The sequence below is a fragment of the Aphis gossypii genome, chromosome X, assembly GCF_020184175.1.
Source record: "Aphis gossypii isolate Hap1 chromosome X, ASM2018417v2, whole genome shotgun sequence".
Classification (NCBI taxonomy): domain Eukaryota; kingdom Metazoa; phylum Arthropoda; class Insecta; order Hemiptera; family Aphididae; genus Aphis; species Aphis gossypii.
Window position 1 is genome coordinate 52,044,552 of NC_065533.1, and position 21,781 is coordinate 52,066,332.

General features: G+C 30.9%; 1 protein-coding gene and 1 long non-coding RNA gene across 4 annotated transcripts; one reads left to right on the forward strand and one right to left on the reverse strand.

The window, feature by feature from the left end:
- Positions 1-375: 375 nt before the first annotated feature.
- Positions 376-11,365, forward strand: LOC114127912 (Krueppel homolog 1-like). The gene is given in 3 exon segments (XM_050205562.1): positions 376-2,351; positions 6,607-8,876; positions 8,878-11,365. Coding segments are annotated over 3 exon segments (2,385 nt in total). The 5' UTR covers positions 376-2,266; the 3' UTR covers positions 8,908-11,365.
- Positions 11,366-13,939: 2,574 nt separating this feature from the next.
- Positions 13,940-18,646, reverse strand: LOC126551968 (uncharacterized). 3 transcript variants are annotated; one of them, XR_007605833.1, is made up of 5 exons: positions 18,523-18,646; positions 18,048-18,209; positions 16,462-16,883; positions 16,257-16,372; positions 13,940-14,144 (listed from the first exon to the last, which is right to left on the reverse strand). It is a non-coding gene; the product is annotated as an uncharacterized LOC126551968 (long non-coding RNA). The 3 variants fall into 3 exon arrangements; XR_007605832.1 differs by having other exon boundaries at positions 13,941-14,144; positions 16,147-16,372; XR_007605831.1 differs by lacking the exons at positions 16,257-16,372; positions 16,462-16,883 and having other exon boundaries at positions 13,952-14,144.
- Positions 18,647-21,781: the final 3,135 nt, after the last annotated feature.

A 21,781-nucleotide genomic window follows, 5' to 3' on the forward strand; every position in this document is an offset into this window, starting at 1 on the left:
ATATTATTTTATGTACGTTTAAAATAATGCGTACATCAAACCTAACGTGTGTGATATTATATATTATAATATTATTACAACAATAGCGATTGTTGTTGTGTACTGGGCAAACGCGCGATCATGTGTAATTTGTTGTGTTGGTTTTTTTCTCGTTTTTTTTTTTTTTTTTATTTTATTTTTTATCACTGCGTTCGCTCACTCTCTCTCGCCGTGCCGTATCGTCCCGTCCCGGTCTTTCACTCTTTCTCTCCGTCGGCAATGAAACGTGCGTTGCCTTCCCGCGTGCATGCGTACTGCGTTTTCGACAAGAACAACAATAAAATAAAAATTCGGCAGATGCACACGCGCTCGCTCCCGAACGGCCGCGGTGTCAACGAACCCCGGGCCTACCAAATGCAGGCGCGCCCCTTTTTTCGGAGAATAAACGCCGCCGCGCGATCGTTTTCGTCGTCGCCGTCGTCGTCGTCGTAGTAGTAGTCGTCGTAGTCGTTGGTATCCCGACCCCAATGCCCGACTTATTGGCTCGCGTGTGCGTGCGCGGTGCGTGTGATTCACCGGGGTCAATGCACCGGTGTCCCGCGGTCGTTACCGCAGAACGCGTTGTAACGAAAAAATCAAAACCGTGATTTTCCTTTCTTGAATAAAATAAAAAAAAATAAATAAATAAATAGTTCTATTAATACCGGTGACGATCATCGTCATTCGCCAAGGTTGTATATTATAATGTCGTATAATGATATGCGTCCGGACCAAGACGGGAAGACACCCGTGACGCCGCGGCGGCATGTGTCGTGTGTTCTTTCGCGGGCGGTTGCCCGGGGGGGGGGCTCCCGTTTCCCACACGAAAAACTACCCCATGCTCCACGTGTGCCCGGCAGGTGGGCCGATGCAGCAGCAGCAGCAGCGGCAATAGCAGCAGCTGAGGTCGGCGGCATTAAGTTTTTATTCTTATACCGCTGCAACGTTCTCGTACCTACCGTTGACATTGTCGCCGAGGTTTTTCGCCCCAACACCCACCACCACCACCACACACCCTTCTGCCCCGTTCTTTCAGCCCCGCGGTATACACACGGTGCTATGTGTGCACATCACATATAGAGAGTCGTACGCAGGGGAACAAGAACGAATCGACGGCGTTGTCGTCGGCGTTCGATGACCTCCGTATTTTTGGGCTTGTTATTTTTCCCCTATACGGTTCGCGAGCGCATATACGCGCGCTGCTCCTCCGCGGCTCCCCGCCGCCAATCCCCGAGTTCGGCCGCGTTCGGTTCCAGTCGGCAGTCCGCGGTTCTTCTTATCGCGGGTGCGTAAACACACACACTCTCGCACACGCGTATATATATATATATATATATATTGTGTTGCGTACTATATACGCAGCGCACGCACAAACGCACTCACGCAATGCTATCGCCGCCGCCGCCAAAGCACGAATCGCTGCTCGCGTGGGGAGGCACCACAACACCACAATAATAATAATAATAATAATAATATTCGACGACATTTATACTTGTACGTACAGTCGGTGTAAACGCGCGCGCCGTTGACGCCGCCGCCGCTGTTCGCTCGCTCGCTCGCTCGCGCGCGCACACGCACACACACGCACGCTTGCGAACGTCCGTATATACACGTGCCGCCGCCGGGAAACCGAGAGAGGAGACCGTTTCGGACGGAACGCTCGCGCCGCCTTCAGAGGGCTTCAGTAGGCTGTTGACTGTTGGCCGCGGTCCCGCGACCGTGCGATAATAATATTATATTATATGTATTATATATTATATATACTGCACGTCCGCATCATCGCTCAACACTCGTACCGCAAGCGTTCACCTGCATAGTTGCGTCGTGTACTGCTTATCTCGAGTTTTCACGATTTCCTAATTTTTTTTTTTTCTCAATTTTTTTTCTCTACCTATTAAATTCGTTTATCGTCCTCCGTCCGCACAATATCTCTGCACGCCGCGCTCGCCATCTCATCTGCTCATCACTTTTCGTTTTCTTTCCCTCTCCTTGGACACGGCCGTAGGCAGCTGCGCCGCTCTCGTATCGCTTATACATATATATATATATATATATATGTATACACATAAATATAATATATAATGCTGCGCGAGCGAGAGAGAAAGTAAAAGAGAGAGAGAGAGAGAGTGTAACTGCATAGTTGCAGTATAGTCTCTACATCATATACTATTAGTCTTGTCTAGTCTCCGGTACCGCGCGCTCGTCTCCCTGCTGTCAGTAAATCCGCGGAGGAATGCCCCAGTGAAAAATGGCTCAACTTTGGGACAAGTCGCAAAAACAGTGGATAAAAAATTTCTGGCTCAACCTCAAAAACAACAACAAAAACGCCGGTGGTAAGAACTATACAGAGAAAAAAAACGCACGTTTTAATTTCGATTTCGTTTTTTTTTTTCGTTTATTATCGCTGTCGTCGTCCGGTGTCATCGACACATACTGAAGACTATTTACGGTTTTAATACCGAAAACGGACGACAGACAATTTTTTTTTTTATTTTAATTTTTAATTTTTCAATTTTTTTACGCACACATCGCCAATACGTCGGTGTGCGAATGCAGTTTGCTTTGTCTGAAGACGTAGGATTTTGTTTACGTTTTCAATTTTTGTTTAGAATAATAATAATTTTTTTATTCCATTTGAATTCTGATGTAGTGACATATAAAACTGTCTACGTTTGATATGTATAATACTATAATAGATCCATAGCCCGTATATAGTTGACGTAGCAAAATGTAACAATATTATTATTCGCGCGTTGTACACGTGTGATATTGGATTTTGAATAATTATTGTTTTATGAATATTATCTAGCTGATTAATGAACTACAATAAAATAACTATTATGTATTCTTTATTCATTTTTGGTTCATAGGTGCCAGAGATATTGAATTTATCAATAATTAATAAAAATTATAATACTAAAAATATATAAGTAAATTTGCTTCAATATAATAAGTACTGTTTCTAGTTACTTAAATTATTTATTATTTGATAGGTATTTAAAAGTATGTTATACATATTCAATAATGAAGTAGAGTTATTGCTGCTGTTTTCAAATTTTTACTAGACAGTTTTAATTAAGTAAATATTATTTTATAATGTTTACTGTTTATATTTATCTTTATATCAATTTCATTGTTCTGTTTTTGATAAAATAAAATAGTAAAGACAATCTAAGGTATATTATACATCTATTTGTTAATTATAATTAAAAACAATGTTTTATTTGAATTATACGTAGGTATCTATATATAATATTATGTGTACCAATATTGTAATACATTATTACGTATATGACACGCAGTCAATTATTGTCTACCGTGTATTTATAAGTTGATTAATTATATACATTACATGTATATACCTTTTTTTTAAAAAAAATTGATTATATTTTTTTCACGTTAGTTTTATTTATTATCAAAATATTTATTTTTCAAAAAACTAATGTATTTTATTATTATAGTTTTTTTAAATTTATATTTTATACTAATCGTGGTTAGTAATATTATCGTATCTATGAAATGTATCGAATTAATCAAATTTACGAGATTATTAGATTACATCACGAAAAATATATTTAAAAGTCAAAATCAAGGTATTTTTTTCTTGCGTGGTCTTATATTTTCTTATATTACATTTTGTTATTTGGTGTTTTGCAATTCGTAGAAATAAATTAATAAATTTTAATTAGTATTCTTACCATAGTAAAATACCGGTTGTAGGTAATTAATAAAAAAACTGTAATACCTACCGATACAAAACTATTGAGAATATAATATTAAATCTATATCATATCTAAAATACATATTTTATTTCTTATCACAATTATTATGTATAAGTTACTGCACTAACTAAAATGTTTCTACTTTTAACGTTGATCTTTAGTGTAAGACCTTTGCCTTGTTTTTGCCTTTTAAATCATTCAATTAGATGTATAGTCTGAAATAGTATTCGGTAATAGTATAATACCTGCTATAATAACAATAAACACTTGTATGACACGATTAAGTTATTCTTATTGCCCGTGTTTAAGTGTTTTGATTGTAATTTATTTACACGCATGAACCTATATTATAATAGTTGATATTTTTTAAACAGTTGTGTTTACAAAAAATATTTATTTTCGTTACGCGTTTGGTATTATATTATGCTTAAGTATATAATCTTGAAATATATTTACTTTATAATATTATTATTGTGGGGTGGTCCGTAATAAAATGTACATTATTATAATAAACTATTCTTTAGTTATAGGTATTACCTCGTAATAATAAAGTCATGTAGAATTTATTCATACTTCTGTTAACATTGTAATCATTTCAACTAGTTTTGAAAATCTATCAACATTCGTTTCAGAAAAACGTTGAACTTTTGCAACTTTATCGTAACAAACACCTGAAAATTTGCGAGTTTCGCGTGTCGCGGCGTCACGAATAGGCAATTCACGGGCTTCTGCGTCTTGTGTGCAAAATAAAGTATTTTGCAAATCTCCTCCTATACTTCTGAATTTCCTTTATGCTGCCGAATGCCTATGTATTATTTTGTTACGCGTACACATCACAATGATCTTCAGATATTGCAGAAATAATTGGAACAAATCGATATCAAACAAACCATTTTTTTTTTTATTTGAATGCACAACTATCACACTATGGAAAATTATTTTAACATTTTCTCCGCAAATAAGACGTCGGCCCTTATAGTATAATGTAGAAAATAGAATTATTCTGCTAATAATACAACATCTATACATATTATAATATTGTATACCCAGCCTGCGTGTTATAGACCGTCTATTTCGTATAATGAATATTATATTGAAAGATTACTGTTTATTTGTAGCTAATTATTTTTATTTTCTACGAAACGACTACTATATATTATATGCACAGAATAATTTATTTAATTAGTTGCACTTTTTTTCCATCAATTTCTATATTTTAATACTGTTTGAATAGCATTTATTAGTTTCTAACTTAATATTTAAAAAAAAAAGTTATCATGATAGTTATTATATCTATTTATTATAAGATTTCTAAAAAAATAGCGAACAGTTAAAACATTCAAATAATATTATACAGTAACAATTCAATAATTTAGTTCAATTTTTTTCCAAAAATACAAAATTGACTTAAAAAAAAGAATTATCTGATGTATTCAGTTTTAATGGTATGGAACTTATAATAGGTATAGAATAATATAATTATAATAATTTTGTATAATATTCGAACTGCTTCCGCAGCTAGTATACACCCAACCCATTGTCTGTACGAATGATTCGCTCATATATCATAATACTGTTTTTTAAAAACCAATACGAACTATTAATTAATTAATTACATCAAATGACAAGAGAGTTTACCGTGTGAAAAAAATATCGTACGTAAATGTGTCGAACAATTAACGCGCATTGTAAATTATAATATATTGCTATAGAATCATTAATCGTATGTATTACCACACTGTAAGCTTATGTACTTAACGACCCGTGCATAAAAACGATACAATAATGCGACGACGATTATATGAAGAGTGTATGACAACAATAATATTTTAAACATTATTTCATCAACAATAAAACGATGGTGCGTCGCTTTGTGTACTGATATAAGTCTGTGCATTTATATGTTACAAACGTATTTCACGCATAAAGGCACGAGCTTTTAAAACATAATATATTTATACACACTCACAAATATTAAATTATGACTAGGAGTATATAAATATGATATCCATCATAATATATAATATTATATAATGATACACTTGAGGAAACATTATTGTATGGTTGTATGACATATCGATATTAATACATTGTTAAATACAGTTTAATATAATTAAACTAGTCGTGTTACCATGTCTCTTTTACGTGTCATACTTCGTGAGGTTTTGACTGGTCAGATCAGGTGTTAACGTTTGACAACTTAAGTGAAATAAATATAATTAGTCAATATTAAATGCGAGTATATTGTATACTATGTACTTACTTTCTACAAATATAATTCTATAAGCTCTTGGCCACACACAAAATATGATACTACCACAAAAGAGATGTTTTTAACTTCGGAAACTTCTTGAGCGGCGCGTATGGCGTATACATATAATTTCCCTGGTATAGAAGCCTATATTAAAAACCAGCTGCTATATAATTAATGTTGGCATTATTACGTCTTCCGATCGATACAATATTTAAACTCGATGCATAGTAGGCACAGATATAATAAAACCAGTGTGATAAATAAAATTGTTATAAGCTATTAAAAGTTATATAATACAAAAAAATCATTATTATTGAAAACAACATGAAATACAATTAACTCGCGAAGAAACATATTATACAAAGTTATTATTTATTCTGTTTTATAAAATATACAAGTCCCAGTTTTTAATCGTCTACGATTTATTTGTATTCCTATACCCTGAACTAACCATATACCACATACAGTGTATACATGGGTAATATATAGTAGATAGTAATACTTACATGCGTTATATGAGTTTGACGCGACTCTAACGATATAGGAATAACATAATAACACTAGTTCATTTTTATATCGTTTTATATCATATTTTTTTTTTTATGTTCGCAGAAAATGTTTTGGGCCATGTATCCGACATGGTAGAAATCATCAATGGGGAAATGCCGATATTGAACTCGCCTGGTGGAGGAGGATCGTCAGATTTCGTTCGCGTTGGTATCGACTGCACTCTAAGCCCGTTGAAGCCGGCAACTGCTACGACCGGTACCCTACACAATCAACAACAACAACAACAACAGCTGCACCAAAAGACGGCTATCGACGTCGCAGAGAACGCTTCCGAGGGATCGGCGGCGGCGATCAAGCGCGTGGTGTGCAGCCCGGACCTGCCGGTGTTCACCATTACGCCGGTGGTCGAAGAGGCGGCCGTGATCATCGACTCGGCTAAGACGGCGGCCGCAGCGGTTGCGGCCGCGCCGGTTGCACTGCCGTCAGCGCACACGGCCACCGCGGTATCCGACAAGTCTTTACAGTGCAACGTTTGCCACAAGATATTCATGCAGAAAAACGCTTTCCAAAATCACTTGCGATCTCACGTGAAGGACACGACGACAGACGGCCCGTTCCAGTGCAACTACTGCAGTAAGTCGTTCACGGTGCCGGCCCGACTGACGCGGCACTATCGAACGCACACCGGTGAAAAGCCGTACAAATGCGAATATTGCGACAAACCGTTCTCGGTCAAAGAGAACCTGAGCGTACACCGGCGCATCCACACCAAAGAGCGGCCGTACAAATGTGACGTGTGCGAACGGGCGTTCGAGCACAGCGGCAAGCTGCACCGGCACATGCGCATACACACCGGCGAGCGTCCGCACAAGTGTTCGTTCTGCGACAAGACGTTCATTCAGAGCGGCCAACTGGTCATTCACATACGCACGCACACGGGAGAAAAACCGTACGTGTGCAAAACGTGCGACAAGGGGTTTACGTGCTCCAAACAGCTCAAGGTGCACACGCGCACTCACACGGGCGAAAAGCCGTATTCGTGCGACATATGCGGTAAGTCGTTCGGCTACAACCACGTGCTCAAGCTCCACCAAGTGTCGCATTACGGCGAAAAAGTGTACAAGTGTACGATATGTAACGGCACGTTCACGTCTAAGAAGACCATGGAGAGCCACATCAAGAGTCATTCGGACAACAGTGGCAGTGGTGGTGGTGGTGGTGGAACCGCATCCGGAGCCGCGGCTACCGCTAATGGCGTCCAGGTGACTGGCACCGCTGCGGCGGCTTCGACCCCCGCGGGAGCGCTGGTCATTACCGTGCAATCGTCTAACAAAAAAGACATCGCCTCCGAGGGTGAAACTTCTTCGGGTTGTAGTAGCGACAAGGAAAACAGCAAGTCGACGGTGGCCGCGTCCGCCGCGGTATTGCTTCAGCTGTCCGACGAACCGAAACGCGCCAATCTCCTTCTACAGCAGCCGACCGCGGCGACGGCTACCGTAATGGTTCGGGAAGACGGCGGCAATGGCATCGGAAAGTCCGACGACGACGAAGACGACGAGGACGAAGAGGAGGACGACGACGTGATGGTGATGGGTGTCGCTGACGTGGACACCGAACTCAACAAGCTGTGCCAGTACTTGTATCCCAGGTTACCGGGAAACAACCGCAAACGCAGTGATTACGAAGACGAAGATGACGACGAGTACAATTGCGACCAACCGCCTAGTCCGGCCAGCAGCTCTTCGGGTTCGTTGACTCTGACCATGGACGTGTCGCCGCCACCAATAACTCGTCGACATCAATATCAACAGCAGCAGCAGCAGCAGCAGCAGCAACAACAACAACAACAACAACAACAACAACAACAACAACATCAACAACAACAACAACATATGCAGCAACAACAACAGCAGCAACAGCAACAACAACAACAGCAGCAGCAGCAACAACAACAGCAGCAGCAACTTCACCAACAACACCTAGAACAGCAGCAGCAACAACAACAACGACAACAGCAGCAACAACAACAACAGTCGTTTCACACGATGCAGACGGCTGCACAACAACAGCGACAGCAGCACGTGGATTATGTCATGAGGTTGGCTGCCGAAGATCGTGTATCTCCCGTCCGGTACGATACTCCAACCTCCGACGAGATCATGGAGATGCCGCCCGTCGTGTCGTTGACCGAGGTACCTTCACCGCCTCCGCAGTCGCAACCATCGCCACCGCTGCCCACGCAACCCAACGACCGAGATCACTTGAGTCTGCCTCCCCGGAAACGGTCAAAAATGATACTCAAGTCGATGGAGAGCACCGCCAAGAAAGAGGCGCAGTGCAGCCGATATAGCTCGGTAATACAGTACGCCAATAAAGCCTCAATTTAAACGTAAACGATCGTAGTATTTATATCTAATAATATATATTATCATCACAATTTATTATTATTATTATTATACTTACTTATTTATGATATAACTATTATTATTTATTATTTCGCATTAGAATAATTATTATATAATGATAATTATGATTTGACTATCCCAAATCTTTTTTTTGTTTTTTGCAACGTACACATTATAATATAACGCGGAACTTAATTTGCCCAATGATAAATAGTCAAGTTTAATATAATTATTTTACGTCATTAGTGTTATAGAAACATTTATTATTTTAGTATCTGTGATATGATAATACATTATTTACCAAAATATTATTAGGTGAACCGTGCCACTGGGCGGGGGAACGACGTAAGGAGGGTTCCGATAGTTGTTATCAAAAAACAGGAGTATATATAATTATTATTATTTTATACGTTTTAGAACTAATTGTATTATTATTATTATTATTTATTTTTTAACAAATATTTTGATTCTTCGTACGCGTTTCCTTCGGACGTTCCTTTCGTATATAGTTACGGTTTTTTTTTAGTCTGGGAAAAATATGCTGTGTACGCATTATTTATATTATTTATTTATTATTATTATTATTATTTTTTTTTTTAATGCAATTTTAGTCTATATATTACTAATAATATAATATAATATAGAATAATGAAATCATACGGGTAGTAGTTAATTACATTCTCTCGCTAGAGAAACAAAAAGTCTGTCGAGCAGTTTATGCTATAATATAATAATTATTATTAATATTAAATTGCATATTTAAACACTATTAAAATGCAACAAGTTGTGTAGTATCATTGTTTTTTTTTTTTTTTGATTCTTTTACTAGGTGCATAGGACTAAGTATAGTAATTTTTAACGTAATTGAATAATACAAAACAGAAAATCATCTACCTCATTTGTATGCCTTATATATTAATTGCCTATAATTAGAAAAAAACAGTACAAATCATATTATCCTAAAGTGACGAAACTCACTGAGGACCAATTTATATTTAATTATTATTATTATTATATTTATTGTGTGTAAAAATATTTTATGTGCGTGCGTGTGTGTGTGTGTGTGTGTGTGTGTATTTTGTGAGTATTTGTGCATATACACACACATACACATACTTACAGTAGATTTTCGATATTATTTGAACTTCAACATTTTGAAACTAAAAATCGTATCTTTTTTCTTTTGTTGACCTTCGAGATTCTATCGAGACTACTGTACCTAAAAAATTTAATTTAATTGTAAACAATTTTTTAATGTATATCAGCGTCAATCAACAATATGATTATTGTTAGAAATTAATTTTTAATATGTAAATACATTGACTGTCTTCGTATTTACGTATAATATACAATATTATAATAAGTACTATGTGTTATATAATAATATAGATACGAAGTGTATGTACATGTACTGATTTTGGATCTCTTAATATCTCTGTAAAATCTGTAGGAACGCATTAATATTGTTCTACAAAGAAATATGTTGCATTTAATGTTCCTACGACAAAATCATTGTTAATTAGTCCATACCTTTACAATGTTGATTATTACACGTAAATATAGATCAATTATTATGTTTACCGTTATGAGAATATTAAGTTCGACCTAAAAACATCTGTGTTTTACGTATAAAAAGAGAGAGAAATAAACGCTGTAATTTTGAACAACTATACATTATATATATTTATAATATATTATGTATGTTGTAAACGTTATTATTAGAATAAAATGAACATTTATAAATATATAGCTTATATTTAAAAGACACTAATAATATAATTGTCGTTTAAGTAGTTTTTTAAAATATCTATATGTTATAAATATTTATTTGTTTATGATTATTTTATTTTTTGCATTAATATAACTAATTATATTATAATACGGGTAAAACTTGTTCAACTGATGGTGCAAATACATATTATACTTATAGTGAACATTAATGTGACCTCGTAAGGAGTATCAAGTGCTTTTTTTCATTCTTATTAATTTGGTTTATGTTTGTTTGAAAAAACAAAAACAAAAACAATTATTATTATTATTATTATTATATTATATTATATTATTATTTTTTTTTATTATTATTAAATAGGTACATTATAATTATAAATATTATTTTTTTTTAATTTTTATTGTAGTTAATATGAAAATCTTTTATCATTGTTTACAACTTCTGAGATTATATATGTGCGTGTGTCTAAAAGTCTGGAAACTTTGTTTATGTTATTAATTGTCGGTGTTTTCTTAGTTTTTGACACACCTCATGTATGGTTTTTGGCGTACAATGACAATGAAAATTTGTTTGTATCCCTTCAAATGTACAACATTATGTAGCCATTACATTTATATACTACCTATAGTTTAATGTTTAGTCTTTAGACGTACTCAACTTTAGTGTTGATAGAATAGTATATTCATTATTATCATTTTTTAATATATTTTTTCCTTTTGTTTTTGAATGTTTGAAGTGAATTGTATTTTACATTGTGCAGACTTTATTCGAAAATAAATATCAAATACCTACCTCATTAATATAAAAAAAAAAATTGTGTGTAATTATTCAATTGACTATGTTGATGCCTGGCATTGAAGTCATCAAGCCGAGTACTATCATTGGAGACTTGCATGCACAAATCGGCGAATAAGACCGAGAGTTTCTATAACTGAAAGAGTATTATTAATTTTTCCTAACGTTTTTGATAAATGTGTTGTTAAACATTCTCAATTCTTGTCCAAACATTATCAGAAATGTTAATTTAATAGCTCACGATAGTTGCGATGTTTTTTATACAAGAGTTGTCGTTGTCCAAATGTGAACAATTGTGGTTTTGACTACTATTATCTTCGCACTATCATCGGTGTCAGTCCCGACGATAACGGTTATGCATATACCTACTTTGAATAAAACGAGCAAAATTAATATATTATTACTGTCGGTTGAAATCGTAATTGATGACGTATGGCATGGATTATTATTTATAAATTTATAATATTACGAGTACTTGGAACTAAATCGGTAAGTTTAACTATATATTTGGAGCTAATGTCAATACTAATTTGACAAATACTAATATACTATAATTTATACCATATTAAATAATATAGCTGTGTAAGTTATAAATAATCACATTATAATAAACATTGAATACCATTGACGAGTTCAGTAATTTAAATATTTTTTCTTCTATTAAATCCTCTTTTATAATATGAATATTAACACAAAATCATTATTGTTCAAATGACAAACCATGAAATACGTTTCTGTTATTTATTGCATACAGTAGGATTCTAATGTATCTTATTATCGAGATCACTGTGTATAATTTTTTTAAACATGAATTCAATAATAAATCATTGTATATAAAAAACGACTAAGAATAATAGAGACTTTGTTATAAATATGAATGGTAGGTATTATATTAGTTCAATTGGTTAAGCGAATGTTTTGTAAAAACATCACAATAACTTTTGAGCCCTTACCTAGCTGTTAAATACTGTAAATAGATTTTTGGTAGATGAATCTTATTGTGAAATATTTAAAATAGGTTGTAAATAAAAATGTATAATAGGTAGAAATAGTGTAAGTTTTGAAAACTTTCACAAAACTATGATCAATATTTTTTGAATAAAAATAACTACCTACATAATAACTAAAATTGTTTGAAGAAAGATTGGTTATTTTTATTTAGCAAACATTTATAAAAATTAAATTTCATTATGTATTTTTAACATTTTTTTACTCCTAATTTATTAAGAGAACGCTTTTTATTACATTTTCAATAGGCCCTAATAGTGATGTTTAAATAATTTTACAAATATTAACTGAAAAAACTAAAAAACATTACCAGGAACCATGACATTTTGTATTAAATTGTCAAGCTTTCAAGCTTTCAAAACAGAGAATATTTTTTTTTTCATATTTAACGAAGAATGTTGTTGAATTACAACAACAACAAAATCGATTTTGTTGAAAATTGGTGTTGCGTAAACATCCTTGTTTTCCTGTTGTTTTTCCCATTTACTTGAAAAAGTACCTAATGGATGAAACTTTCTACAAGAAACCCCCTTAAAGTTTTGAAATGAAGCTTATTATCTACTCTAAAACATAGTGGTGAATACAATAATAAAAATCACACATTACAAGTGTATCTTGTTATTGAACCAATATTATATTATTATTAAAATCAATTTTTGTTTTAAAAAAATGTTGACGTTTGAATGGTTAAATTATCTTTTACAAATACGTATTATGGTATAATAAAATAGAATAATTATAAATAAGTATAAATTATTGTGGACAATCTTCATGGACAAATTAAACTATTAGAGTAATTATATTTATAAAAAATATCACACTTAATCTAACTATGAAGAGAGGTCGCGGCCGCTGAGGCCGTGTCAATATGTTTATTGTGAATAGATTTTATATTATTATAATGCCGTTAACTTGTAACTTCTACGCTTTGGCGTGTATATACATAATACTAGAATATATTATATCCATGGAAAGTTTCAAATTAGTATAACAATCTTCTACGTTGATATATTCATACTTATTGGCTTTTATTTTCACCTGAAAAAGAAAACGCGGAGGAAAGTGAGTGTTTTAACCACCCCTACTTAAAAGTTGAACCCCTGAATTTGTACTGTTTACGCAAGCGCTAACACTTGCCTTTCATTAATATATTCTTTTCCTTTATTATTTCTGAAGGGAGAAAGATTTTCACAGCACTTGCGCGTCGAGCTGAGCAGCACGTTTACTCACAGACTCCATTATAACTTCATTGTAAAAGAAAGCCAAAGAGGAAAATTATGTTTAAGTACTGACGTACAGTATACTTATACAATATTTAGGTTTCTATAATTGGTTTATGAAACGATTTTCTTTTTCTTATTTTTTTCGTAGTTTATTAAGGTAGCAAACGATAATAAAAAAGTTTCAAACTTGACATATTTTAATCCTTCTATAGGTACCTACGTTAATTACAAACTGGATTGACCGATGTCGATTTGTGATGTTGTGAGATTTCTTAGTAATTTAAATAATAAATAGTCGTTTCGATTATGTAAAATATAATTAATTTTAATACATTCTTCCAAAACGTGCTAATTATTTATTGAGATTTACCTATCCAAGCATTTTTGCATTTTGTATTGCTACAATTTCGTTTCGTCATTGGTCTGGTTTTCGTTTTGAGGTCGCCTCTATTTATTTGAATACTTAGGTAAATCATCATACTGTTCGATAAAAAAATCAGTCTATAAATTGAACGTTTATAAAATATAATATACAATTTTAATACAACTGAATAAGAAAATAAATTTTATTTTAGTTTAGTTTTTCATTCCAATCTATGTATAACTTTTAATAGCATTATAATACAGAAATAAACATGTAATTAAAATAATAGAAATTTATGTAACACGATAAATGTCAGACGTATCGACGTGAAATAATGATCGACTAAAAATAGATAAATAAAGTTAAAAACTAAAATTTTCCAAAATAATAAAACGAAAAATATAGGACACAGCATTATCCCATAAAACGTTTGTCGATATAGCAATCACTATTATAATACTGTCTATAATACCTATATAATATATAATCAATAATAATGATCTATGTTACATAATTTACCTATGCATACTCATCTCCATTTTTCTTTTGAAATGAATTCATCAGAATACTGATTTTTGTAATTTTGAAGTATTTATTCAAAGATTATGTTTTCAATTATTTAGATGTTTTATATTATTTACGGATTGTCCTATTTTTTGATGTAGGTACTCATCTTTTTTTTTATAAATAATACTATTAAACAGAAGACAGTTTTTTTTTTGTTTTTGTTAATGCAACTAAATTAAAACGTTAACAATTAATTTTTTCTATTTTTATTATTTTTATTGTAAATATACAGTATTAATATACGAGTAAACTAAAAAACTAATATCATTTAAAAATGATTTTATAAAAATATAGAACTGAAGTACTTACCCAATATTAGATTTAGTTAAATCGTATTAAATTATGTTGATATACATGTATAATAGTAATGAGAAGTCAAGTTTTTAAATTTGCATAGCTTCCTATCTATTTTTAAAAATTATTATAAAATACTCGTTCAATTTCGATTAAGATACATCAATATCTTCAAAAAAATCGTCCGATTAACAATAATTAACATGATGATTTTTATTCGAAAATAAATGAATTATATCGAATTATATATAGTGTATACTTTAGATGGTATGAAGAATCTAAATAATTAAAAATATGGTATTAAAAGTGTAAACTATTAATGGAAAAAACATTAGAGAACTTGCTCTGCTCTGGTCACTGTGATGGATGTGTTAAATATGAAATGAAATCAGTGATAAATCATTGTATACGAAAAACGATTATGAGTGGAGACTGTGTAAAAGCCTATAATATTATGAAGTCTATATCTATGTATAAAAATGAATCCCTATTTCCTTTGGCCACGGCATCACGTGTGAACGACTAGACCGATTTCGCTAAATCTTTTTTTGAATCTTTATTGGTAATACGGACGTACGATAGGTTGAAATAATTTTCGCCAAATACTTGTACTTATATTGCATTTATAATATTATTAATTATAATAATATAGAATGTGTATATCTAAATGATATATTATTATTATAAACTATTTTAAGTCAATGCCATTTTACCATAGAACGGCGTGAATAAAATTTGATAATACATAAAAAACAATAACTATTAATATTAATCTGAATATTTTTTAAATGTTACCTGTATAGTAAAATACGCAATAATATGCGTATAAGTCCTTCATGAATAATATTTTTGAATTACAAAAAAATAAATAACAATTATCGTTTATATATCTAATATCGTCAAAATCTGAACTAGAAATATATATATACTAAAATATTTTTTATGTCTGTACAAAAATGTGCTTTAATATAAAATGGAAGTATTTTTATTACTTATATAAAAAAAAAAAAAACAAGAAAAAAAGCATATCAGGGTATAACCAAAAAATGTATTGAGCCGCTCAGAAATTGAAATGGGTGTAAGCATATATATTATGCTGTATCATATTTTTACAATTTTAGATCGTCTACAGGGAATATAATATAGTGAGTTTTTTGGACCTTATCGTGGTCGTTATCCGACTCGTAATCCGTCCACGATTGGTGGTGCTCATTCTCAAAACGAAAAAAAATTTATGTCCTTGTCGCAAATACCTACCGTATTATGGATTATATTATCAGTCACAGTCGCGGAATATTCAGTACTTTGAATATAACTACGTCAGTAACACCGTGAGGTAGGTAGTTGCGAGTGCTTATTGCGATTACCATGCAGTCCCGCCTATCGCTCAACCGCAGTGACTTATTCGTTAAGTAATCCCATCGATAACGCGTCGTTTCTGTTTGCTCTCGCGATTTTGACGGTACAACTCCGATCACTCAACCTAGAATAACGACGGAAAAAAAACATCGAATCGTCGACGCGGTCGTGAAAACAATATGGTTCCCTGGTAACAGCTAACTAAAATATTACCAGTTTTAGGCATTACTGCACAAAACCGCATTCCGAAATATGTCGTACGGTCGCGTTCAGATTATAATAATATATGCGGCGAGTAGGTATATATTTTAATAAGAAGAGCCAAGTTTTTTAATGGTATGTCGCACCAAAAAATAAGTGTTTATTTCAAATTAGAACGGAGATATTTCATTCAACATCGAACAAAAACCGTTGCGAACGTCGATTTTATAAACGATACAAAGCCAAAATAACTATTATATACTGTGTTAGTTATAGTCTATGAATAAATACAATAAATAATCGCTATTCGGCCAATAATATGGATTTAATTTATTTTTTTAATATTAAAATTAAAAAGGTTGCCCACTGTAGGTTAGGTTGCGTAGTGAGTAGTGGGTTCCGTTATGATTATACAGTGGTTGCCGAGTGGGTCACTGTAATAAATTTGAATTCAATATTTATTATTGTATACGAAAAACAATTCTAAGCTGAGATCTTATACTACCTTACCATAAAATAGTGTAAGTCGGTTCATAAATCATAATATATAATAGATAATATTTTAAAATTAAACTACATATTTTGAAAATGTAATTTTTTATAGTAAATTCATAATATTTTAGGTAGGTATATAAAAATTAAACTACAAACATCAATAGGAAAAAAATTGTTTTTGTAAATTTTTAAGATATTTTAGTTCAAGTGAATCACTTGAAAAGACATTTAATGTTCCTATTTAGTGTTTTTATAAAGTAAAAATTTAAAGTATCCACGGATAGAGACATTTTTTACAAAATAATATGTAAATTTTGGTGATTTTGACGAATTAAAAAACTTAAATACACTTTTGTTCACACAAAACAGTTTAAAAAAAAACTACAAGCTCGTTTGTCTTTTTATCATTTACAATATTATATTATAAAATATTTTCAAAAAATTAAATTTTGTTTTTTTTTTTTAATAATGAATAGTTCATACACAAAAGAATCACTTGGTATACATATAATTAAATATATTATTTTATACATATTCATTGGTCTGGAAAATACTTGAAAATTATATTAAACATTTTTTCCACGTTTTTTAATAACTTATTAAAGAATATGTTTAAAATAATTATAATACTGTTGGTTTTATAGCTATATTGCTGTATACGAGTTTATTAACTACGAATATATTATTTATGATTTGTATTATTTTGTAGTATAGAATACACTCGCTATACATACTTATGGCATGTATGCATAAGATTATTATTATTATTAATATTATTTAAATTATTTTGTGACAATACATAATATTATGTAACTCCTCGTCATATCAATTATTATTATCATTGTTTCTAATAAGGTCGGTGACCGACACGAGGTCGTCGTCCGGCATATTTGTATATTTATTCTTTCCAAAATTGTTATCGCTGTATTCTCGCTGTCACATTATTACATTAGTCTATTCTGTACGAGATGACGATACTACCTGTTTTGTTACGCACGCTTTACTTTTCAAGTGAAAAAAAATCAAAATCTCGTTTTATGTTTTACTACTGAATTTAAAATTCTAATTTTTTTTTCTAATTAGTATATAGTGTTAGTTCTTACATGCTGGACTCCATTCGATTAGTAATCTTGACGTCATTGAATTCGGTTAAATCACTTCAAATAGAATTATACTTGTAAATTAAATTTCCACTTTTTCAATCATAACTGTGGATATTTTGATCCCTAAGACGAATATGATTTAAAATCAATCGTGAACGATATCTGAAAGTATACAATTTTGCGATTGACATTCAGAGATTTAGATCACAAATTATGGGCCTAAGTATAAAATATAACAGTTCAGCGGATAAACGATGGTACAACAAAGTGTATGAAAAAAATAAAAATAAAAGTTGGCCGGACACTGCAGGACAGCACAAAAAGCCTTAGTTTTTCTTTTTCACATGAGAATGATGTACGTAAATCGTTGGATATAACGAGTGTAACAAAACAGATAATGTTATCGTAACAAGCTAACTAAATAACCGTTGTGACAAAAAATACATATATATATATATATATATATAATACATACCGCAATAACAGTTTGGAAAAAATAAGTATGTCGGACGACGACCTTAGAAACAAATATAATAATAAATAATAACTAACATAAAAAAAGTTTTATAATATATTATCTAGATTCTAGAGTAACAATATTAGTTAAATAATAATTATCAATTCTGTGTTGAATCATAAGCGCAACTAGACTTATATTTTTAGGAGGAGTTAAAATTGTTAATAGCCAACAAATAACTGACGATTACTGACGGAAATACTTATCTAATCAATCTTAATATTAGGATCCTGTGTAACATAATATTTGAACTAGATTTGAGACTGAATGACTATATTATTTATTTTTATATAAATATCCAGTCATCCCAAATTCTAAGAATATTTTGAAACTTATTTTTATTTTTATTAATAATTAGATTTTCTATAAGCTACAGTGTATTGAACTGTTTTTAACAAAGGCATGAAAGACATATAATTTCCAATAGTTTTTCGTTTTGATCCAATTTGAATTTATAATAAATATATAAGTACATTACTACATTAGTTACGATGGTTAATCCTATAATTTTCATTTTTGAATTTAAGACATATTTTTTATGTAAACATTAAACACTGGAGATAAACTCGACGAATGCTTAAAAGCCAAATTAAATATAATATAATTTATATTGGTATTCATTTATATGTCTTTTTATCAAACATTTGTCCAGAATTAAAAAAGCAAATCGTGGTTTCAAATGATTGTAAAACTTATCATTGTAATCGTGTTCTAATATACATATTTAATTTTAGATTTGTTTATTTTTTTTTATGTTTTTTCTAATTATTATAGTGTTAGAATGGAATTTATTATACTAGATTTCGTTAGTAAAAACTAGATTCGAGTGTAAGCCACCCTAGAAAAAGGTTAGGTCAGGTTTAACTAACAAAAAATACAATCCCTGAAGGTTCAAGAACTCTATAAATAAATATTTTATTGAAAATGGTCCAATAGTTTGTGACTATAAAAGAAAAACGAAGAATTATTCATTTTTATTTATATATAAACTATATATAAATGAAATTTGTTCGTGGCATTTTCATTGCTGTGCTACAAATTAAATGTGTTTATTACTACAGGTTTTATGAAATGTATTAGATCATCTAGGTACATCTTTAAATTATTTCCACAGCCAAGTTATGCGAAAGTTTACCATTTTATAGAATGATTAGAATTATGTCACTACTGTCCAAAATCCACAAATGTAAGTGAAGCCAACTTTGCTTGCTTAAATTTACAAATCTTAAACTTCCTGTAAAATTGAATACTTGATAATAACTTAGCTTAAAAATTAAGGTCCTATATTATATCGATTAAAATTAATTAAAAAAAAAAACACGCATATCGCAATTTATAAGATAGTTAGCTGGTTTAATTAGAACTCTAGGTCTTAAAAATTGTTTATTTAATCACTTGGAAATAAAGTATGTCGACAAAGTCTTGGAATATTTCCGAACATTGGCTGAAACAATTAATGTTTTTTGAAGAGAAAAACATGTATTTTACTTATTTATTTTTTATATAAATTTTAAGGAACAAGCCCTTTACACAATACAAAGTATAATAGTAATCTGACTAAGTATAAAACATACTTCATTTAAATCAATACGGTGCTGTTTATAATAATATTAGCTTTATAAATAATGAGATATTAGTTTGAAAATATACAGTATAGAGATTTCATCTTAAAACGTTCACGTATCGCAGAACATAACATAAAAAACGACATCGTTACAAATTAAATTACATAACAAAAGCGTTCTAGGGAAAAAAAATCAGTACATATTTTTCTTTTCATAAAACGGAACTAAAATAAAATCGGATTTCTAATAAATAGTTGTGATTTACAAATACAAATTTAACTTAGTAAATTAGAACATTTAATATTATTATTAAGAATATCATACATTAACAAAACGTTGAATAACTTACGTTTTACTTCACACGGCTGAATAAAAATATTGCCTGGTACAAAAAAAAAATAATCTCTCAAACTAGAGATAGGTAAATTTTAACAAAAATAAAAGATTTTAATAATTTATACTGAACATTGTTAACAAGTTTTTCAAAAGAATTTCACCGCCAGGTAAGTGAAACTAACTATGTATCAGACCTAAAATAAGAGTAATTTAGTTGTTTGGTGTGTTGACGTTTTTAAATTTTCTAGTATTCCTATTAATATAAAACATATCATTTTAAATGCTTTAGTTATAAATTTATAATTATATTAGTGTTATTTTATGAGAAAATAAATTAATTATTAGCAGAGAGAATACCCAAACCTCTAACAGATTCCATTCTGTTGACGATTATATTGTTAATTTTATAGTTAAAAATGATTTTATTTATTAGTGGATGAAATAGCAATACATTTATCAATATTAACTAGTAATACATTTTGGTTAAATTACAACTTCGAAAGTGATTTTTAATAGAAAATTTGTACTATCAATATGTTACAATTTAAATATTTTTCTAAATCGTTAAGAAAAACAAACAAAAACTTTTTAAAAAAAAAAAAACAGCTTTTAACAAAATATATTATTATTATTAATTATAATAAAAAAATATTTCAAAACTTTTTTTTACTATTAATAAACATTTGAAATTTTTATTTTTTATATTATATCAATAGATGACAAAACAAATTTTTTCTTCGCTCAAAAAACTTGCAAATATTATACAAGGTTTCTGATGAAAGGTTCATTTGCTAATTAAACAATATCAAAAATTCATGGTCACAATATTTTTTATTAGTTTTTAAAGTTATAGTTTAAACAAATTTCATAAAAATCACGAAATTAGTAAATTAATTTTTAGTTAGAAGTTCATAAAATCTTTTGTTTTTATACCTAAGGCTTAAAATACAAGGTTCTTTATTAGTTGTTCAACCTGTAAAAATTCTACCTGAAAGCAAACTAATTTTTTATGAGCATTGCAAGTTTAAATATTTACGAAGTTCGATATTCACCTGTAAAATAATTGTTTCTCCTCGAACAATTATAGATATTTTATTACATTTAAAATATATAACAATAGTAGTTTGTTGAACTTTTCACCAAACATTTAAATTATCATTGTTATTATACCATGAAATTTTCAAATTTCTTTAAATGTTTTTGAGTTATTTATAGACATGAGATATTTTTAATTTGTGTTTAGTTCTTTTTTAATACATATATGTCGATTAAAATTCTTTACTAGGTAAAAAAGCTTGAAAGTTTAATACAAGATC